At 46.7% G+C, this 18608-nt stretch overlaps 1 protein-coding gene across 1 annotated transcript in view; it reads left to right on the top strand.

Annotated features, from left to right (window-relative positions):
* Nucleotides 1-18051, top strand: part of DDAH2 (DDAH family member 2, ADMA-independent) — a 39733-nt gene extending 21682 nt beyond the window's left edge. Inside the window, exons 2-7 of the mRNA XM_060239135.1 lie at nucleotides 4579-4887; nucleotides 9736-9835; nucleotides 13958-14031; nucleotides 14907-15026; nucleotides 16505-16648; nucleotides 17907-18051. Coding sequence (XP_060095118.1) covers nucleotides 4582-4887; nucleotides 9736-9835; nucleotides 13958-14031; nucleotides 14907-15026; nucleotides 16505-16648; nucleotides 17907-18023 — 861 coding nt within the window. The 5' untranslated portion in view covers nucleotides 4579-4581 and the 3' untranslated portion in view covers nucleotides 18024-18051. The remainder of the gene's footprint in view (nucleotides 1-4578; nucleotides 4888-9735; nucleotides 9836-13957; nucleotides 14032-14906; nucleotides 15027-16504; nucleotides 16649-17906) is intronic.
* Nucleotides 18052-18608: the final 557 nt, after the last annotated feature.

The raw sequence follows: 18608 nt of genomic DNA, 5'->3' as shown, positions 1-18608 counted from the left end.
TCTTGGAGGACTGGCTACATCAGGGGCGTGTGGCCTAATATGCAAAGGAACTCCTGCTAGAATTCCACCCCTGCTTACCACTGTATGATTGCCAAGTCCACACAGCGCAAACACAAAGAAGAAGCGTCCATGTAACCGTACAGAGGTGGCAGTTGGGCCAGAGTAGGGTTGCTGGACCTGGCCTGGCCACAAGTGGGAGATGTATGATATATCATGGAACAGTCTGCTCCCTCCCTAATATTTGTGTGCTTTAATTTGGTCCTGTTGGATGGAGTTCTTGCTTATCTGCAGACTACAGTCTCTGTGGCATGGTACCCCACTGAAGTCCCTGTCCTCCAGAGACTCCATCCCTAAATAGCTGGGAGTTTTCCAACCTGGATCTGGCAACACAACCCTCCCCCCATTCCCTGCTGTTGGCTGAGGGGGGGGGGGGGCAGGACCTGGCAACCCTAGCTGATAGAGTGGGTCCTACACCCTAGTCTATTAAAGCCATGGTGAATCTGTTTGTCTTCAAGGTGCCTCAAGAACGTCCCGTTGCTTTTTAAAGAAAGCCAAGATTCTTGAGTGATTACATTTTGAGAATTCTTCATTTGGGGTGTTTCCGCATTGTGATTGTTTGGAACGCACCCAGCTCTTCTTCGACCCTTATGCGGGCCCATTGATCAGTTGATTGGCTTCCTTTTGCAAGCAATTATCTCATCAGCCTGGTGAGTGAGTGAACCGGATGATTGCCTTCCGGCGCTTATTGATCTGGCCTTTGGAAGGCCGTTTGTGGCATCTCAGAAAGTTGGGCTTGGGGGGGAACCAGTGTGTTGCGGCTGAGGGGCCCGCAAGCTTGAGTTCAGTTATCTGGCAGGTATTTGGGGAAATTATAAAGTCCCGTGGTGCAGAGTGGTAAAGCTGCAGTACTGCAATCTGAGCTCTCTGCTCATGACCTGAGTTTGATCCCAGCAGAAGCTGGGTTCAGGTAACCGGCTCAAGGTTGACTCAGCCTTCCATCCTTCCGAGGTTGGTAAAATGAGTACGCAGCTTGCTGGGGGGGAAAGTGTAGATGACCGGGGAAGGCAAACCACTACGTAAAAAAAAGTCTGCTATGAAAACGTCGGAAATGACTGGTGCTTGCACAGGGGACTACCTTTACCTTTTTATTTTAGGAAAGGAAGTATTTTTGCGGCTGGAGTCCCAGCTCTGTTACTTCTAAGAGATAAGTCTGATTAGGCTTCCCAATCCCCAGGTCCCAGAGGGGGATCCCTGGGTTTTACAGGCTTCCCCCCTCCCCCAGCCAGCTGGCCGGCGGGGGAAGCCCCGCCCCCACAACCATCATGCACCTCCATGAACGATTCCCATAGGGAATGATGGGGAATTGATCCGTGGGTATCAGGGGCTCTGGGGGGGGGGCTGTTTTTTGAGATAGAAGCACCAAATTTTCAGTATAGCATCTAATGCATCTCCCCAAAATACCTTCCAAGTTTCAAAAAGATTGGACCAGGGGGTCCAATTCTATGAACCCCAAAAGAAGGTGCCCCTATCCTTCATTATTTCCTATGGAAGGAAGGCATTTAAAAAGATGTGCAGTCCCTTTAAATGTGATGGCCAGAACTCCCTTGAAATTCAATTATGCTTGTCACACCCTTGCTTTTGGCTCCGCCCCAATGTCTCCTGGCTCCACCCCCAAAGTCCCCAGATATTTTTTGAATTGGACTTGGCAACCCTAAGTCTGATAAACTGAGAGATCAATCCCTGAAGTTTCCACCTGGCCAAAATTTGGGGGGAGGGGTTGCTATCAAGTCACAGCTGACTTATGATGCTCCTGTAGGGTTTTAAAGGCAAAAGAGGAGGTGCACAATTTCCTGCCTCCATGTAGCGGCCTTGGTATTTCTCGGTGGTTGCTTGCGCATCCAAATGCTAGCCAGGGCTGATCCTGCTTAGCTTCTGAGATCTGATTGGACTTGGCTTGCAAGGACAACGTGGGGAGAGGGGAGCTGGAATAAAGACACACTGAAGGGATTTGTGTTTGTACTTCACAATGGGGACAGGCCATTGTTCTAGTATGGAAGGAGGATTGTGTCTTCTTCATAGGGCTTTTTTTGTTTTTTAAAAAGCCAGCAGGAACTCATTTGCATATTAGGCTATGCCCCCTGATGTCACAATTGTTTTACACAAAATTGTTTTGGTAAAAAAGCCCAGCAGGACCTCATTAGCATATTAGGCCACACCCCCTGGTGCTGAGCCAGCCCTAACTGCGTTCCTATTCAAAAAAAGTCCCGTTCTTTTCTAACCTTTGAGGGCTTCCAGAACCAGATGGGGAGACTCCTCTACTGCCCCCTGCCGCCTACCACCATACAGTTAAGGAATGAAAGTGAGCATAGTAGATATGTTTGGTGTATTTATATCCCACTTCATCCTCCGGACTTTGAGTAGCTTACAGCAATTTCATTGTAGTCTCATTTATCATTATCCCTGAAGGTTTAAGTAGGGAGGGCCACAAACATGTGCTGTTCCTGAGTAAGGTACTGGGTTTTGTTCCTTACGATCTCACATGGCATGGTTGGGAAAAACTCTACTAGAGACTTTGGAGAGACACTGCCAGCCAGAGTACTGGAAGAGACGTTGCAGTGGTTTAATTCAGATATGGCTATCACTGTTGTGTTGTTTTTCTTCAGTTAACCACATCATTCCCTTTTTCTGTGGGCTGTGTGCATTTTGCAGGACATCGTCTGCTGCTGCTGAGAGACTTTGGCTCAGATTCTGAATGACATGTTATGTTTTCTTATAGCAGCTGTGAGAATGACATTTTAAACATCCACAGGAGCTCGACTGGCTCCAGAATGTGGCAAGTAAGTCTCCTCTCCAGAGCTGTTTTGACTCAGGAAAATGGCAGAAAGGAAGAGGAGACTCTCATGCCGCGGTCCTGAACCGTTGGGCCGTTGTGGAGCTTTGAAATGCTATTTCCCTCGTCTGTTGTGTGGGGAACCTGACTTCTTAGGAAACATTGTGTGTAGCTTGGCCCTCCTTGTTGTCAAGCATCATTTCTTGAGCAGCATTGACAATCTGGACTGAAAGCCACACAGTTACATGAAGCTCATACAACAGTTTCTGGGTATCCATAATAGAAATGCCTCCCCTTTATGCAGTACACTATCCTACGCTGTATCATTATTTTCTTAGAAACCCTCCGCCTCACAGGTTTCAAAAGTACATTGATTATATTTTTCCATTTAAGTTATGTTTTGCAGAGGAGTGTCCAAAGGATTTATCATCATTATATTGCAAGGAGAAACACTAAAGCTGAGACACACCCAGTAGTTGAAAAACAACACCAAGAATTGTGTTGTGCTGGTAAAGCCTTTCTTGGAAGAATTCAGAAACCAAAAGTTGAAATGGACTCATGTGTCTGTCTATCCTAGGGGGTACCATAGTTCCATCAAGTGCTTTTAGTGAGTGGGGCTGTGCAGATTTTTAAAAACATTGTTTTGGCAATAAAAAGGTAAAGGTAGGCCCCTGTGCTCTGTCTGCTGTGAAAACGTGAAAGCAACGTCACCCCAGAGTCGAAAACGACTGGTTTAGTCCCCTGTGCAAGCACCAGTTGTTTCCGACTCTGGGGCGATGTCGCATCATGATGTTTTCACAGCTGACTTTTTATGGGGTGGTTTGCCATTGCCTCCCCCAGTCATCTATGCTTTCCCCTCAGCAAGCTGGGTACTAATTTTACTGACCTCAGAAGGATGAAAGGCTGAGCTGGCTACTTGAACCCAACTTCTGCCAGGATCGAACTTAGATCGTGAGCAGAGAGTTTGAACTGCGGTACTGCAACTTTAGCACTCTGCGCCACGGGGCGCTTTGTTTTGGCAGTAGCTGCTACCATAGCACGAGGCTCTCTACTATGTGACTGAAGGTAAGATGTGGCAGCCATTTTGTTGTGGGCTACGCCTCCTAAAGCAGTCATTTTGTGCGTGTGCCCACCATATTGTGTCAGAATTCCAAAGGTGCCTGCCACTTCAAAGGGTTGAGGACCCTCAGTCTATATGGACTTTTGGCTGTATTGACAAAAATGTATTTATGTAACTGGGATGTGTACGGCAACATTCCATGTGATGCAGTCATTAGAGTGTCAAATAGGACCTGAGAAATCTTCATTCTTCTATGAAAGTAGGTGATCTTGGGCGACTATTGTCTCTCACCTTAATCTACCTTACAAGGTTATTGTGAGGATAAAATGGCAAAAGGGTGGGAAACCAGGTACACTACCCTGTTCTCCTTGGCAGGATAAAAATGCCACCAAATAAATAGTGGTCTATGCCTTTTTTCGGTTTGGATGACTGTCTCAGGGTCATTTGAGAAGCTTGGTGGTTGACTAGGAATATGAACTCAGGTCTGCCCAAGCCACTTCTAATACTTTAGTCATTGTCACACGTTGGCTCTCAATAACATTGATTGCTAATTAATCCTTTGGGCCAAAAGGTACAGAATTGGTCAATACAAGAAATGGAATAAACGATACAATTCAGACTTGACTGAGGCATGGTACATTCTTGGTGGAGAAGTGGGTTAACATACATCCTTTTGTTTCCCTTTCAGACCATGGCCAGCATCTCCTCTTTTGGCAAATACACCCACGTCATTGTCCGATGCATCCCTTCCTCGTTTGGTACGTTGGAGACCACGGCGGAAGGGTCTGATGGGGGGGCTGAGCCAGTGGACCTAGCCAAGGCTCATCGCCAGTATGGAGTCTATACAGGCATCCTGCGTCAGAAGTTGGGCCTTCAAGTCATCGAGTTGGCAGCGGACGAAGACCTCCCTTGTTCAACACTAGTAGGGGATTTGGCAGTGATACAAGGGGACACTGCACTGCTTACGCGGCCTTGGGTGCCATCACGGCGAGATGAGGTAATCCATTAGTGTGCTTAAAGGATAGTTGGACTGTGTGTATTTATTTACTATACCCCAGGTTTTTCCACAATGGGGACCCAAAGTGACTTGCATTGTTCTCCTGTCCTCCATTTTATCCTCAAAGTGATCCTTTGAGGTACATTAGGGAGAGGGAGGAAGAGAGAGAGGGCGGCCTTAGGTCACTCAGTGAAATTCTGTGAGGATTTTTCTGGGTCTCCCAAACCCTAGTCCAGCACTGCAACACCACCCAGGCTCTTTTTGTAGACTTTTTTGCAATGATTATCAAGTTACTAGTCCTGAACACTTTTAAAAAGACATACAAAATATCCTGCCTGCTCACTACAATGTCAGTAATATAGAGTCCTCTGTCTTCTGTTCTACCAAAATAACTGAGTGATCATATGGTAGTGGTTCTTGCCATTGGCAGCTAGACAGGTAGATATGCAGATGCCTGGCTGTGACTATACATCCTAAGCTGTAGGACTTGAAGCCTGTGTATTCTCACACAGCAGTGAATTTCACTAGGTAACGTTGGGCCTATCACAGTCTATCAGCCTAACCTACCTCATAGGGTTGTTGTGAGGACAATATGGAAGGGCAGAGAACTATATCCATAGCCCTGAGCTCCTTGGAGGAACTGTGGAATTGAAAATGTAACAGAACTGTAGTAGTAGGAGAATCTTAGGGAATTTGTGTGGGGTTTTCTTTTTATATTGAACTTGGTTTGTATGTGTTGCTGATTATGGAAAGGGGTTCTTAAAATCTGTTAATGTATGTAGACAAAGCAAATTATCCACGGCTGTATCAGCTTATCCACACTTACATCGAATAATGTAGCAAAGACTTCTGAGATGAGATTCTGAGGATGGTGAAGAAAATAGCACCCCCCCTCGAATTTACCTAGAGGATACTGGCTATAATGAATAAAGGGAAATTCCACATCCAGACACAGTAAACTTCTGAGTGCCTGAGAGCTAGGGGAAGGATTTGGCTACTGTGCCCTGTTTGTTGGCCCTACAGGGCAACTGGCTGGGCACAGTTTTAAAACAGGATATGGTACTAGATGAATCAGTGGTCTCACCCAGCAGGTCTCCTCATATAATCTTATGATTTTGAGGTTTTACTCCTCTGGAGGGCCAGAGAAAGAGGCCGAAACCCTGACATTTCCTGTCAGCTCACAGCACCAGGCAACCTTAAATGTAGTAGAAAGCTCCTTTAAACACTTGTGTGCATCAGGCTGTCTGTCAGTGGGGCAAACCATGGTTGGGTTTGCAGCTATTTTATGCCTCTCTGTAATTCACCAAGATATATCAGATGGAGACAGGATTATGGGTGAAGCTATATACACTTTGTCCTTAAAATAATTGCTCACCAAGGTAATCCAAATTCCATACCATGGCAGGCTCGACCTTTTTTATTAAATAAATCAAGCTAATTAACTTGGCATATGTTTGTTTTGCATAATTTATTCTGCTTCTGCTGGCCTTGAGGGGAGACTAAAAGAGCTGTGGTGAGCGCTGCGGCCTACTCCACTGACAGTCCTGCTCAAGCCTTTTCAGCTTCTGAAACTTTCCAAGGCGTTGCCACACAGCTGAAGCAAGCTTACCTAGCTAGCCAAGCAGACTAGAGAGCCAGCGTGCTATAGCGGCCAGTGTCAGACTAGGATCCAGGGGGCCCAGGTTTGAATCTCCTCTGTGCCCTGGAAACTCACTTGGGTGACCTTGGGACAGTTACACATTCTGAGAGCCTAATGAGATGTTACAAACTGCATGAGTTCTCCACGGGGACTTGCAACTGTATTGTAGCTGCTGGTTCCTGGTGGCAATTTGTCAATCAGTGCGCAGCAAGGCCTTTTTCAGGCTGGGATTCCTTCATAGGAGAAGGAGGAATTTTGCCCTCTTCCTGGGCTGTTTTGGGCAACTGAAACAGCCCAATGGCTACAAATGGGAGTGTCAGAAGAAGAATACTGTAAATTTATACTCTGCACTCAGAGTGGCTTACAATCTCCTTTATCTTCTTCCTCCACAACAGACACTCTGTGAGTTAGGTGGGGCTGAGAGAGCTCTCACAGAAGCTGCCCTTTCCAGGACAACTCTTGAGAGAGCTGTGGCTGACCTGAGGCCATTCCAGCAACTGCAAGTGGAGGAGTGAGGAATCAAACCCGGTTCTCCCAGATAAGAGTCTGCACACTTAACCACTACACCAAACTGGCTCTCATTTTCTCTGTGGGGAGTTGCACATGCAAACATACAGTGCACACGCTAGCTTCCAACTGAGCAAATCCTCCCCCTGCCCCAGGCTGTTTCAGATGCCGGAAACAGCACAGGGGAGAAGGCCTTTTCCTGCACAGAAGTCACAATCTGATTCAAGCCCTGTCATGCATTTATTCATGAGTTGCCACCAGGAACTAGCAGCTGCAGTACAGTTGCAGTGAATTTATATAGTTTGTAACATCTAGTAAGGCTCTCAGTGCAACCCTACCTCACAGGACAATGGTTGTGAGAAGAAAATGGCGGAAGGCAAGCACAGTGTTATAAGCTGCTTTTGGCCCCTGGTGGGAAGAAAAGCAGGGGTATAAATATCTAAAGATATAAAATCTGGCAGCTCAGCCTAGTGACCTGGAAACCAATAGGCCTGAGGTTCCTGCGGGTGTGGGTGCTAGAATCTGGGACCCTCTGAGTTTCTGAGAAAAGTCATAAGGCCCAGTTGGGGCCTTTTGGGGGGGGGCAGTGTCTGGAGCAGAGCTATGAGCCAGGATTGCTGCTTTCCAAGGGAGGCAGGCCGTAGTGTCTAGCTGTGTATTAAAACCTTGTCCCATCTGTTCCTCTGCAGCCTCTGGGATTAATTCCGCCCTTTTCCCTGAAATGATGAGTCGGCCGCCTGACTGGTTGCCTCGCCAGTTGGAGTCATGCCTTATCCACCCCTCATGACCCAGCTCTCTGTTCCAATGTCACTGAGTGGATATAGGGGAGTGTTAGCCCAGTCCTGTGCATCTTTGCTCTGAAACAGCTCCCCCCTCCCCATGTCTTCTGTGGAGTTTATTCTGAGATACACATGCGTAGGCTTGCAGGCTCCCCCACCCTGTGCTGCAATTCTGACAGTTCTGTGTCAGAGTTCCAAAGATGCCCCCAGGCTCAAAAAAGTTGGGGACCCATGATCTCTATTGTGTTGGTTTTACACCTTGAGGAGCAGCTGCTATCAGTTTAAATAGGCCTAGGTAAAAGGATATTCCAGAATCATGTGAGCTGGGATGGTTAGATACTGGAGTAGGATTGGGGATCCCCACAGCCATGAAGCTCAGCAGGTGTCCTTGGACAACTGCCCTCTGTCTCTCTCAGGTAAATCTACCTCACAGGGTTGTTGTGAAGAAAAAATAAACAGAATAGAATTCTGCAACTCACACTGATTTATAATTTTAAATCACTGTGAGCATGTTTACCTATGCAGAGTGCCTTAAAAGTATCTTATTGGATAATAGGGAAATCACACCAACATCTCTTTTTCCTGGTATTGTATCCTTCTGTGAGGGTGAAAATCTAACCAGTTGTCAGCTGTTGTGTCTAAGCATGCAGGAAGAGGCCAAGGTTGGCAGAGTCTACATCTGGCAAAACAGACGTGTACTCTTTCTTTGTTTATGATGTGACTACATGCAGGTGGGGGAAAGGGAGTTGCCTCAGTTCTAATGACATTTGTGTAAGAAATTTCACCTTGCGCCTCAGAATGGTGGTGGTGGAACAAACTCCCTGGTTCTGAGGTTCTGTAATACCTTATTGGAAGGAAGTATGTGTTTTGTGTGTGTATGTGTGGAGGTTCAGGCAGCAACTGGTTTATTGCCCAATATTCCCTCAGAATGCGAGTAAAGGCGACTCATGTCCTCCTTCTTCACCTTACCTGATATCAACCTGTCTTCCCCAGCAGTTGAAAATTATCTTTGTAAAGAAAAAATAAAAGCCACCATTTGCCTAGTCAGATGAGATCAGTTGCTCCGACAAACTGCTTCTTTTTAAAAGATAGTGGCAACGGCTGCAGGCAGTGGGGCTGAAGTGGTGTGGGGTGTGTATGGATTGCTTTTTTATCTTCACCTTCTCTTATGGTTCAGTCATAGCTTAACAGCCCATTTCCTTCACTCAAAATTTAACCTAAATACATGAAACATTGATTATCTTATACCTTTAGTCAAATAGTCAAAATTCTAAATGCAGGCTGCTTGGGGCGGGGACCCCTCTCAGTTGTTTAGCTGACTCTGCTTTGTTAAGCACAAGTGTACTGTGATGTTGCTATCTAAATAAAGTGATGGGTGACATCTAGAAATCTGTAGAAACTTTTTGGTAGTAGCGAGATATGAGGACACTGCCAGTGGATGTTAATTTGAATTATTTGGGTGCCTCGATCTAATATCCCTCAGCCAGTATATTTGAAATGGCAGCAGTGGAGGTCACTGCTGTTCATTCCTATTGGTGCTTGTGTCCCTGTTGCATGCCTGTGTGTGCATGTGTGTGTGATGATTTATCCTTTGGGTATGATTTTTTTTTCTCCATCTGGTAAAGGTATGGCATGAATAAACCCATGCCAGCTGCCAAATGTGAAAAGCTTAACAGAAGCAACTCCCACATAGGGAATTATATATATTAATATATATCCTTTTATGTGGCAGTCATTTTGTGTACTGTCTCTATCCCTTTGTGTAGGCCTCTGAAGCCTTTGTAAGTGATAGGACTAGTACTTGGGCAAGAAACCATTTGAAATATTAAGAAAAAATGTATTAAAGAAGATACATGAGAAAAGTGACAGGACAATGGCAAATACCCATCTCTCTTTCTCTCCCCACTCTTTATATTCTCCCAGATCAGCAGCATCAAGAAGGTCTTGGAGGAACTAAAATTGCGTGTTGTGGAGGTTACAGATGAGGGAGCCACCCTGGATGGGAGTGATGTCCTTTTCACAGGTGAATGATATCTCTACCATGGGTAGGACTACCAACCTCCAAATGGGGCTCAGAGTTCTCACAGGATTTCAGTTGAACTCCAGACTACCCAGTTCACCAGTTCCCAGTTCACCATAGAGAAAATGTCAGCTTCCAGGGGTACGCTGTAGATTCTAAGTGAAATCCCTCCTCACATTCTTCCCTCCGTAGACACACCACACCCAAATCTCAAAGAATTTCCCAGGCTGGAGTTGGCAGCTCTTAAGTGTTGCTGGTACGGTAGGTAGAGGGCTAAATGTGTATGAGAAAGGCCTAAGCAAGTTCAGCTGTGCCTTAGGCAAGTTGGTGTCCTAGCTTCCAAGGCTTACCAGATCTTGCTGGAGGCTCCTCCTCCCAATGCTGATCCACTGGCTGGCAGGAGGCTTACCAGCAGCAAAAGAAGGCCTAGGCCATTGCTGGCACTGCAGAAAAGCTCTGGTATTTGAGCAAAAACTCTATGGTAAAAATATCTCCTATAGAGTTTTTGTTAAAAAAACCAGTGTCCTTATATCACCGGCAACATGATGACATCATTCCTGGTGCATACTGGAAGTGATGTCACTGCACCTCTTAACTAGGCCTCTGTTTGCTCCATGCAAGTCCCTCCCAGCCCCATCAATTGCTAGAGAGTACCTGGCAACCCGTATAGCCTTATCTGTAAAATATAAGACTTGAATCAAATATCCCTTTGATTCAAAGAAATCCCAGTAGATTTTTGAGTTTGGATTGTTAATCTAATCTATGTCTTTAGAGATGCATACGTGTTTTGCAGCATGTTAGGGCTGCCAGCCTCAAGGGGTGTCTGGAGATCTCCCACAATTACAATTGAGCGCCAGGCTACAGAGAGCAGTTCCCTTGGAGAGAATGTAGAATGAACCATATGATGTTAGAGTCTAATGGTTAGACTCTGCGGAGGTGGTACCTGCTTAGAGTTGCCAGGTCTTACTTGGCTACCAGTGGGGGGACTTCCCTTGCATGTGTGGTGTGATGGCATCATCTGGAACTGCTGTAATCACATCGGGCACATCATGTGGGGATGTTCTAGCATTTTGGTCAAAAACTCTATGGTACCATAGTGTTTTTCACCAAAATACTAGAGTATCCTCATGCAATGCAATGTGCTGGCATAATATCTCTTCCAGGTGATGTCATCACATTGGGTGCCGTCAGAGCTCTTCAGGAGCAGGGCTCCCCCACTGTCCAATCCTGTGCTGGTGGATTGGAGAGAGATCAGGGGAACCCTCACCCCTAGTGGGAGGTTGAAGAACCCTATACCAGCTGTATAGCTGCCAACTGTATGTTGGGAAATGCATAGAAATTTGGAAGGGAGATTTTTGGGTGTGATGTTTTTATCCCCACGTTCCCCCCTCCAATTTCTATGAATTTCTGAACACACAGTTGGCAGCTATACATCAGGTACTGCCTTTGAAGAAGCATTACTCTTTTGTGTGAGAAAAGGGAGAATACCTTTTCTGAAGTTGAGCCTTCCTTTCAGGTTTTTATAATTGTTTATGCCTTTTAAAAATGTCCTCTTTAATTAGGGACAGCTGTCAGCTAACAAGAAGACATGTAGAGCCCCTTCCCTACTGAAATGGTATGTGATGAGACGTAGCTATTAAGAACATGAGAAGCCATGTTGGATCAGACCAATGGCCCATCCAGTCCACCACTCTGTGTCAAACAGTGGCTAAAAACCCAGGCATCTTCAGGAGGTCCACCAGTGGGGCCAGGACACTAGAAGCCCTCCCACTGTTGCCCCGCCCCAAGCACCAGGAATACAGAGCATCACTGCCCCAGAGTTCCATCAATATGCTGTGGCTGATGGGCCTCTGCTCCATACATTTATTCAATCCTCTCTTGAAGCTGCCTATGCTTGTAGCCGCCGCCACCTCCTGTGGCAGTGAATTCCATGTGTTAATTGCCCTTTGGGTGGAGAAGTACTTCCTTTATCCCTTCTAACCCGACTGCTCAGCAGTTGTAGAATAATGGTCAGGATCCGGGAGGCCCAGGTACAAATTTCATAAAAGTTTGCTGGGCGACCTTGATTTGGTTGTCTTCTCCCAGCCAAACCTACCTCACAGGGTTAATTTGAGAATAAAATGGAGGAGAGGAGAAATACGCCCACTGGCCCGATCTCCTAAGAGAAAGGGTGGAATAAAAATGTCCTAGATAGATAACCAGGTACCTCTGGAATGAATATCTATTCTTCCTGTTTATCTTTGCTTCCAGCTTCCTTCTTTGTCTCCTTTAGACTGTAAGCTCCTCAGAACAGGGGCCTGTTATCTTCAGCTCTCTAGAGTGCATTGCATTTTGATGGCGCTGGGTAATAAATAATAATAATGCTCCGTAGTAATCATGTAATTGATTAACTGCTTAATCAACTAAACTTTGCAGCCCTAGTCAGATAGGGACACTGAATACCTTGAAGAGGTTCTTTGTGCCTGTGTGAGGGTGAGCCAGCGCTATCAATCATTTTTTATACCCAAAGTGCGGTAGAAATGATCAATGATAATTATACCTTCCAAGAAGAACTTGAGCAGATTTCATGAAGAGTTTGTCCCTGGTGTGGTTAATTTCTGTTTAAAAAGAAAAACAAAGGAGATTCAAAGCTGCCTGCCTCTGAGCTGGAACCCCTTTCCCCTGTAATCCTCATATGTGTTCATGGGGTGCAAGGTGCAAGGACTGGATAGATATATGGAGCAGAGGTCCATCAGTGGCTCTTAGCCACGAGGTGTAGAGCAGCATTGGCCATGCTGGCTGGGGCTGATGGGAGTTGTAGGCAAAAAACATCTGGAGAGCTACCGTTGCCCACCCCTGGTGTAGAGGGAACACTTACTGATTTCCCACTAGCCTTATGCTGCTCTCACACTCCTCTTCTCTGCGGAGCTTCTGTCGAATTTCACATTATCAGCCCCGGGGGCTGCAACTCGCTCCGCCTCTTTCGCACAACAAACAAGATCTGTTTGCCACGTGAAAAAGGCAAAGCAAGTTGGAGCCCCGGGGCAGATAGTGTGAAATCTGATGGAAGCCCCTTCGAGAAGAGGAGCGTGAGAGCAGCATAAGGCTAGTGGAAAATCGGTCTCTGTCTGGGGCAAGTGATGCTCTGTATTCTTAGTGCTTGGGGGGCAACAGTGGGAGGGCTTCTGGAGTTTGAGCCCTGCTGGTGGATCCTGATGGCACCTGGTTTTTTTTGGCCACTGTGTGACACAGAATGTTGGACTGGATGGGCCATTGGCCTGATTCAACATGGCTTCTCTTACATTCCTAACTTTGTGCACCAGAAAGGCAGTTTCTGTGACTCCTCTGCATTTTCCAGGGCTGAGCCTTGAGGCCTAAAAACATGTTTGATGGCTGACCCCAGATTGAACGTTTTCTCGGCTATGGCTGCCAACAGGCCTGGAGAAAAATGCCCTATGCTTTTTTGACATATACATATTTTATAGGTTTTTTTAAAAAAGCAGGGAAAGGAGTAAGTGGAAAGGAAAAGGAAAATAGCTGTTACATAACTGCTTTGTATAATATACATATAAAAGAGAAAAGAGAGTCAATCTAGTAAAAATATAGTTAAAAACAGTGACTGTAAGTAGTAAAATACACATATTTATGTGTTAAAATACATCTTAAGAGTATTCTGCATGGGTTATATTATGAAGTTTCCTCCTAAGCTTCTAACAGAGGCTGGATATATGGAAATACTGGATCTGAGTCCAGGAGCACTTTAGAAACCAACAAGATTTCCAGGGTGTACAATTTTGAGAGTCAAAGCTCCTTATCTCTTGAGAATCTTTTGGTCTCTGTGGTGCTACTGGACTCAAACTGAGCTGTTCTTCTGCAGACCAACGCCACTACCCTCTGAAACTAGCTGTATGGAAACCGGCAGCTGAAGCAGTTCATGTTATGGGGGTCAATAACATCACCTGGTGAATAACATCCCTGTAAACCTGTATTAAAGGGACAGGGTTTTTTTTTTCCTCCAGGCCTGCTGGCAACCCTGCTCCAATCGGATCTGAGCTAGCAAGAATGGTCTATGAGACACTTTTGGGGGAGATGGGAGGACCCTGCTTTTTCCTTTTGGCTCTGCAATGACGACTTTGATCTTCACAGGTCGAGAGTTCTTTGTGGGAATTTCCAAGTGGACCAATCACAGAGGAGCAGAGATGGTTGCTGATGCTTTCAGGGTGAGCCGCGATCTTGGGAGGGGACTTTTCTCCCTCCCCTGCACATTTCGGCTTTTTTCTCCCTAAGCAGATGTATCGCACGTCACGTCTTCTCCTCTTTCCCCATTAAGCTCACAGGCCAGTTTCTGAAACCTAAAAATAGATTGAACACAATGAGTGTCAGGGTTTCTGCCCTCGGGAAATTCTATTTATGACTCATCTGCTCAGGAAAACCCTACACATGTGTCTGGAGGCAGAAGATTCTAGGGCATGTTCCCCTCATGTGCAGCATTGCCTATATGTAATGGTTAGAATCCTAGAGTTGGAAGGCACCCCCGGGTCACCTAGTCCAACCCCCTGCACAGTACAGGAAATTCACGAATACCTCTCCCTAAGTTCACAGGATCAGCATTGCTGTCAGATGGCCATCTAGCCTCTGTTTAAAAACCTCCAAGGAAGGAGAGCTCCCCATCTCCCAAGGGAGCCTGTTCCACTGAGGAACTGCTCTAACTGTCAGGAAGTTCTTCCTAATGTTGAGCCGGAAACTTCTGATTTAATTTCAACCCATTGGTTCTGGTCCTACCTTCTGGGGCCACAGAAAACAATTCCACACCATCCTCTATATGACAGCCCTTCAAGTACTTGAAGATGGTGATCCTATCACCTCTCAGCTGCCTCCTCTCCAGGCAAAACAGGTTAAGGAAGTCTTGTTTCAATGTGTCAGAAGAAGTGTGCATGCCTAGGAAAGCTTATACCCAGAATTAAACTTTGTTGGTCTTAAAGGTGCCACTGGACTCAAGCTTTGTTCTACTGTATGCAGGCCTTTGCAAAGCCCTGTACTGGATGCAGAACCGGACAGCAGAAGTTGCAATAGTAGTCTCTCTCTCTCTGCACAGGATTTTGCTGTATCTACCATTCCTGTCTCGGGCACGTTGCACCTCCGTAGCTTCTGCAGTATGGCTGGCTCTGACACAGTTGTGATTGGCAGCAGTGATGTGGCCAAGAAAGCCATGAAGGTAGTGACTTGTGTCCTTGCTGGAGGTGGGGATGGGATGTTCCTTCTGAAAGGAGCCATAAAGTCATTGGGTACCTCTCAGTGCCAGCTCTACAGCACATGGTGCCCTAGGCAGGCCCCCCCTCGCTCTGCTTGACCCCCTCCCCAGCTCGCCACAACAATGCTGAGCCCTACTACCGGCTTCTCGCAGCTGCGTCTGCGCGTTTTGTGAAGAGACGGCTTCTCCCCCCTCCTTTCTAGAACCGAAGTGAGGGGGGAGTGAAGTCTCCTGCAGCCATCTCTTCACAAAACACGCAGACGCAGCTGCGAGAAGCTGGTAGTAGGGCTCAGTGTTGTCGTGGCAAGCTTGGGGGGGAGGGGGCAGCAGGAGTGTGGCGGAGGGGCAGCGAGAGCACTGTGGAAGGGAGGGGGCTGGTGGCAGCAGCAGTGGGGAGGGAGGCAAATATAGGTGGTTGCCTTGGGCACCGGGCGGGGGGGAGCCCAATTCTGTGCTCCCTGCCCCCCGGCGCCCTAGACAATCGCCTAGTTTGCCTAGTGGACAAGCCAGCCCTGGTACCTCTCCCCTCCCTCCTGGGGCACAATTGTTCACCAGCTGGCCACAGCTGGAAGATCTTTGCATACAGTCAAACCCAAGCATTGAGCAAGGACCTCACCTATTTGCCAGTTTCCCTGAAACTTCTAGCAGGCCATTTTTTGGCAAATGAAATGAACATAAGGATTACCTTGCTGGAATAGACCCTGGTCATTCCAGTTGAGCATCCTGTTTCCAGCAGTGGGCAACTGGAAGCCTGTGGGCATTCATGTACCAGATGTGAAGGTGATGGCGTTTTCCAGCATCAGGTATGTTGTAGATACACTCGGGGGGTTTTTGTGGCAGGAACTCCTTTGCATAGTAGGCCACACAGCCCTGATGTAACCAATCTTCCAAGAGCTTACATAGCTGTTAGTACAGGGCTTACTGTAAGCTCCAGGAGGATTGGCTACATCAGGGCTGTGTGGCCTAATGTACGAAGGAGTTCCTGCTACAAAAAAAAGCCCTGGTACACTACACCTAAATATGGAGGTTCTGTAAGTAGTTGTGGCTAATTATTGTAGATGGATTCCTCCAAATTTGTCTAATCCTGTTTGAGAGGCCTCTACATTAACAGCTTTCACTACATCATGTTGGGAAATTCCTCAGGTTCATTTTGCATTTTGTGAAAATGATCTCTCTGCCTCCCCCCCCCCCCCCTCATTCCCACCAGTGAAATAAATCACAGCGTGATCCAGCAAAGCAATTTTTAGGTTGCCTTCAGAGCACATGGCAGATTGCTTGAGATGCTGGAGCTGGAAAGAGAGTCTTAAATAGCAACCAGAAAGGCGATAAATTAAAAACTCAAGGTCATTATCCAGCCTGCATGTTGTGGGGGAGAGGGGTTGTTGCAGGAATTGATGCGGGTATATATACATGGCCTGCGTTTCCCCATCTCCTCTCTGTAGACTATGGAGCAACTAACTGATCACCACTATGAAACGCTGACCGTGCCTGATGACCCGGCTGCCAACTGCATCTACGCCCGGCTTGGCCAGAAGAGCAACATCCTGTTGCATCGGAGCACAGAGGAGTATCCTAACAGCGTGCAAGTAAGAGGGAGGAGAGATACTTTGGAGAAATGGGGCGGAGCTTGGTAACATGGCTGTGTGGTGGGCGAGTCCATCTAAGATCTTATGCAGATTCTGTTTGGGGCAGGACTTGGGATAATTAAGGGTCCATTCAAATGCTATCCTCTATCTTTGCGGTGTATAAATAGCCACAGTGCCTGGGAGGGTTGCATAGAGCAAGTATTACTCCCTATAGGAGGCCCTATAAGCAGTAGGGTGTAAAAGGTTATTGGATTCACTGTACACGCCTACAACACACTAGTTGTCAAAAATACCAGTGCAAAAATACCAGGCCCCATGGTGTGGAACATTGCTACATGGACACGTTTGTGTGTATAAAGGGGTAAGTAATGTCTAGTCCCTTATACATGGAACAGGGTTTTGATTTGTGATGGCTGAAGGGTGTTTTAAGGACAGGATTCAGACGCTACTATTCATAGTTGGTAGGAGCCTCGTGGCTCAGAGTGGTAAGGTGCAGTACTGCAGTCCAGGCTCTGCTCACGATCTGAGTTTGATCTCGGTGGAAGCTGGGTTCAGGTAGCTGGCTCAAAGTTGATTCAGCCTTCCATCCTTCTGAGGTTGGTAAAATGAGTACCCAGCTTGCTGGGGGGAAAGTTTAGATGATGGGGGAAGGCAATGGCAAACCAACCCATGAAAAGTCTGTTGTGAAAACGTCACCCCATGGGTTGGTAATGACTCAGTGCTCACACAGGGGACTACCTGTACCTTTTTATTCATAGTTGCCATGACGTATGGCTGGCCCATTGTACGAACACTCAGCTCCTTTGATTTCTCCTTATGTAGGGCAGGGAAGAAAGTGGAAGACTGCTTATCCTATCTTCTTGGACACTTCTTTTTTTAACCAAACCAGACTACCTCTGCTTGAATTATGAGGGTCAGAGGAAGAAGGCTGTACTTGATGGCATCAAATGGCAGGCAGAAGAGTCTTGCCGTGCCAATGAAACAGACATGGGCCGTGATCACACACACTAAATAATGCACTTTCAATCCGTTTTTAATGCACTTTCCAACTGGATTTTACTTGTGTGAACTGGCAAAATCCAGTTGGAAAGTGGATTGAAAGTGCATTATTTGGTGTGTGGGATCACAGCCATGGAGATCCTTTCTGTCTCTTCATGGGCTCTGGGCATGGCTTGGGCTCTGTAGGAGCAAAAATTAGAGCTTTTTAAAAAAATATCTGGAAGGAGGGTTAACAAGTTTTTGTCTGCTTCCTTTATAGCCTTTCCAGAAACTTCCAGACTACACCCTCATCCCGGCAGCTTGCACTGAGGTGGCCAAACTTGGTGGGACTCTCAGTTCCTGCTCTCTTCTCATCAACAAGAAGCTGGAGATCTAGTGCCTATTGAACCCTCACAAAAATGCAATCCCTGAAGAGGAGTCCCCTCCCGCAGTTCCTTTGTGCAAACATCCTTGTTATTTTTAGCTTCATGAGGCAAGAATACCACTGTCCCACCCACCATGCTACCTTGTTTGGCCTTAATATTTTGCCATTTTCTTCTTTAAAACAACAACAATCTTCTTCGTGGTCTCTGTGCATTCACACATATGGGTAATCCGCAGGATTGGCCCCGACCTCGGAGAGTTCAAAGCAATCTTGATCGTAGATCTGGCGCGCCTCCCACTTGTCCTGGGAGGAGACAGCTACTGCGCATGCCTGGACAAGGGGGAGGTGCTTAGCCACTCAGTTTCTTCCTTACCGCCGACCGGATCGCACCTTCCTCGTTGATCTCCAACTTCTTCATTGCAATCTCCAACAACTACCTTCTCTTCGCTTCAATTCTTCATCTTCTACTTCTCCTGGTATCGTATAAAAAAAAAAAAAAAAAAAAAAAAAAAAGCCTCCTCTTACTATCTTTCTGGACTTTCCCCCTCCCTCCCCCCCCCCCCCCTCCCGGGCGGATGGAAGGAAGGGACAAGATAA

This window comes from Heteronotia binoei, chromosome 5 (genome assembly GCF_032191835.1).
Source record: "Heteronotia binoei isolate CCM8104 ecotype False Entrance Well chromosome 5, APGP_CSIRO_Hbin_v1, whole genome shotgun sequence".
Taxonomy (NCBI): Eukaryota; Metazoa; Chordata; class Lepidosauria; order Squamata; family Gekkonidae; genus Heteronotia; species Heteronotia binoei.
The sequence above is the reverse complement of the archived record's forward strand: the minus strand, read 5'-3'. Positions and strand labels throughout refer to the sequence as shown.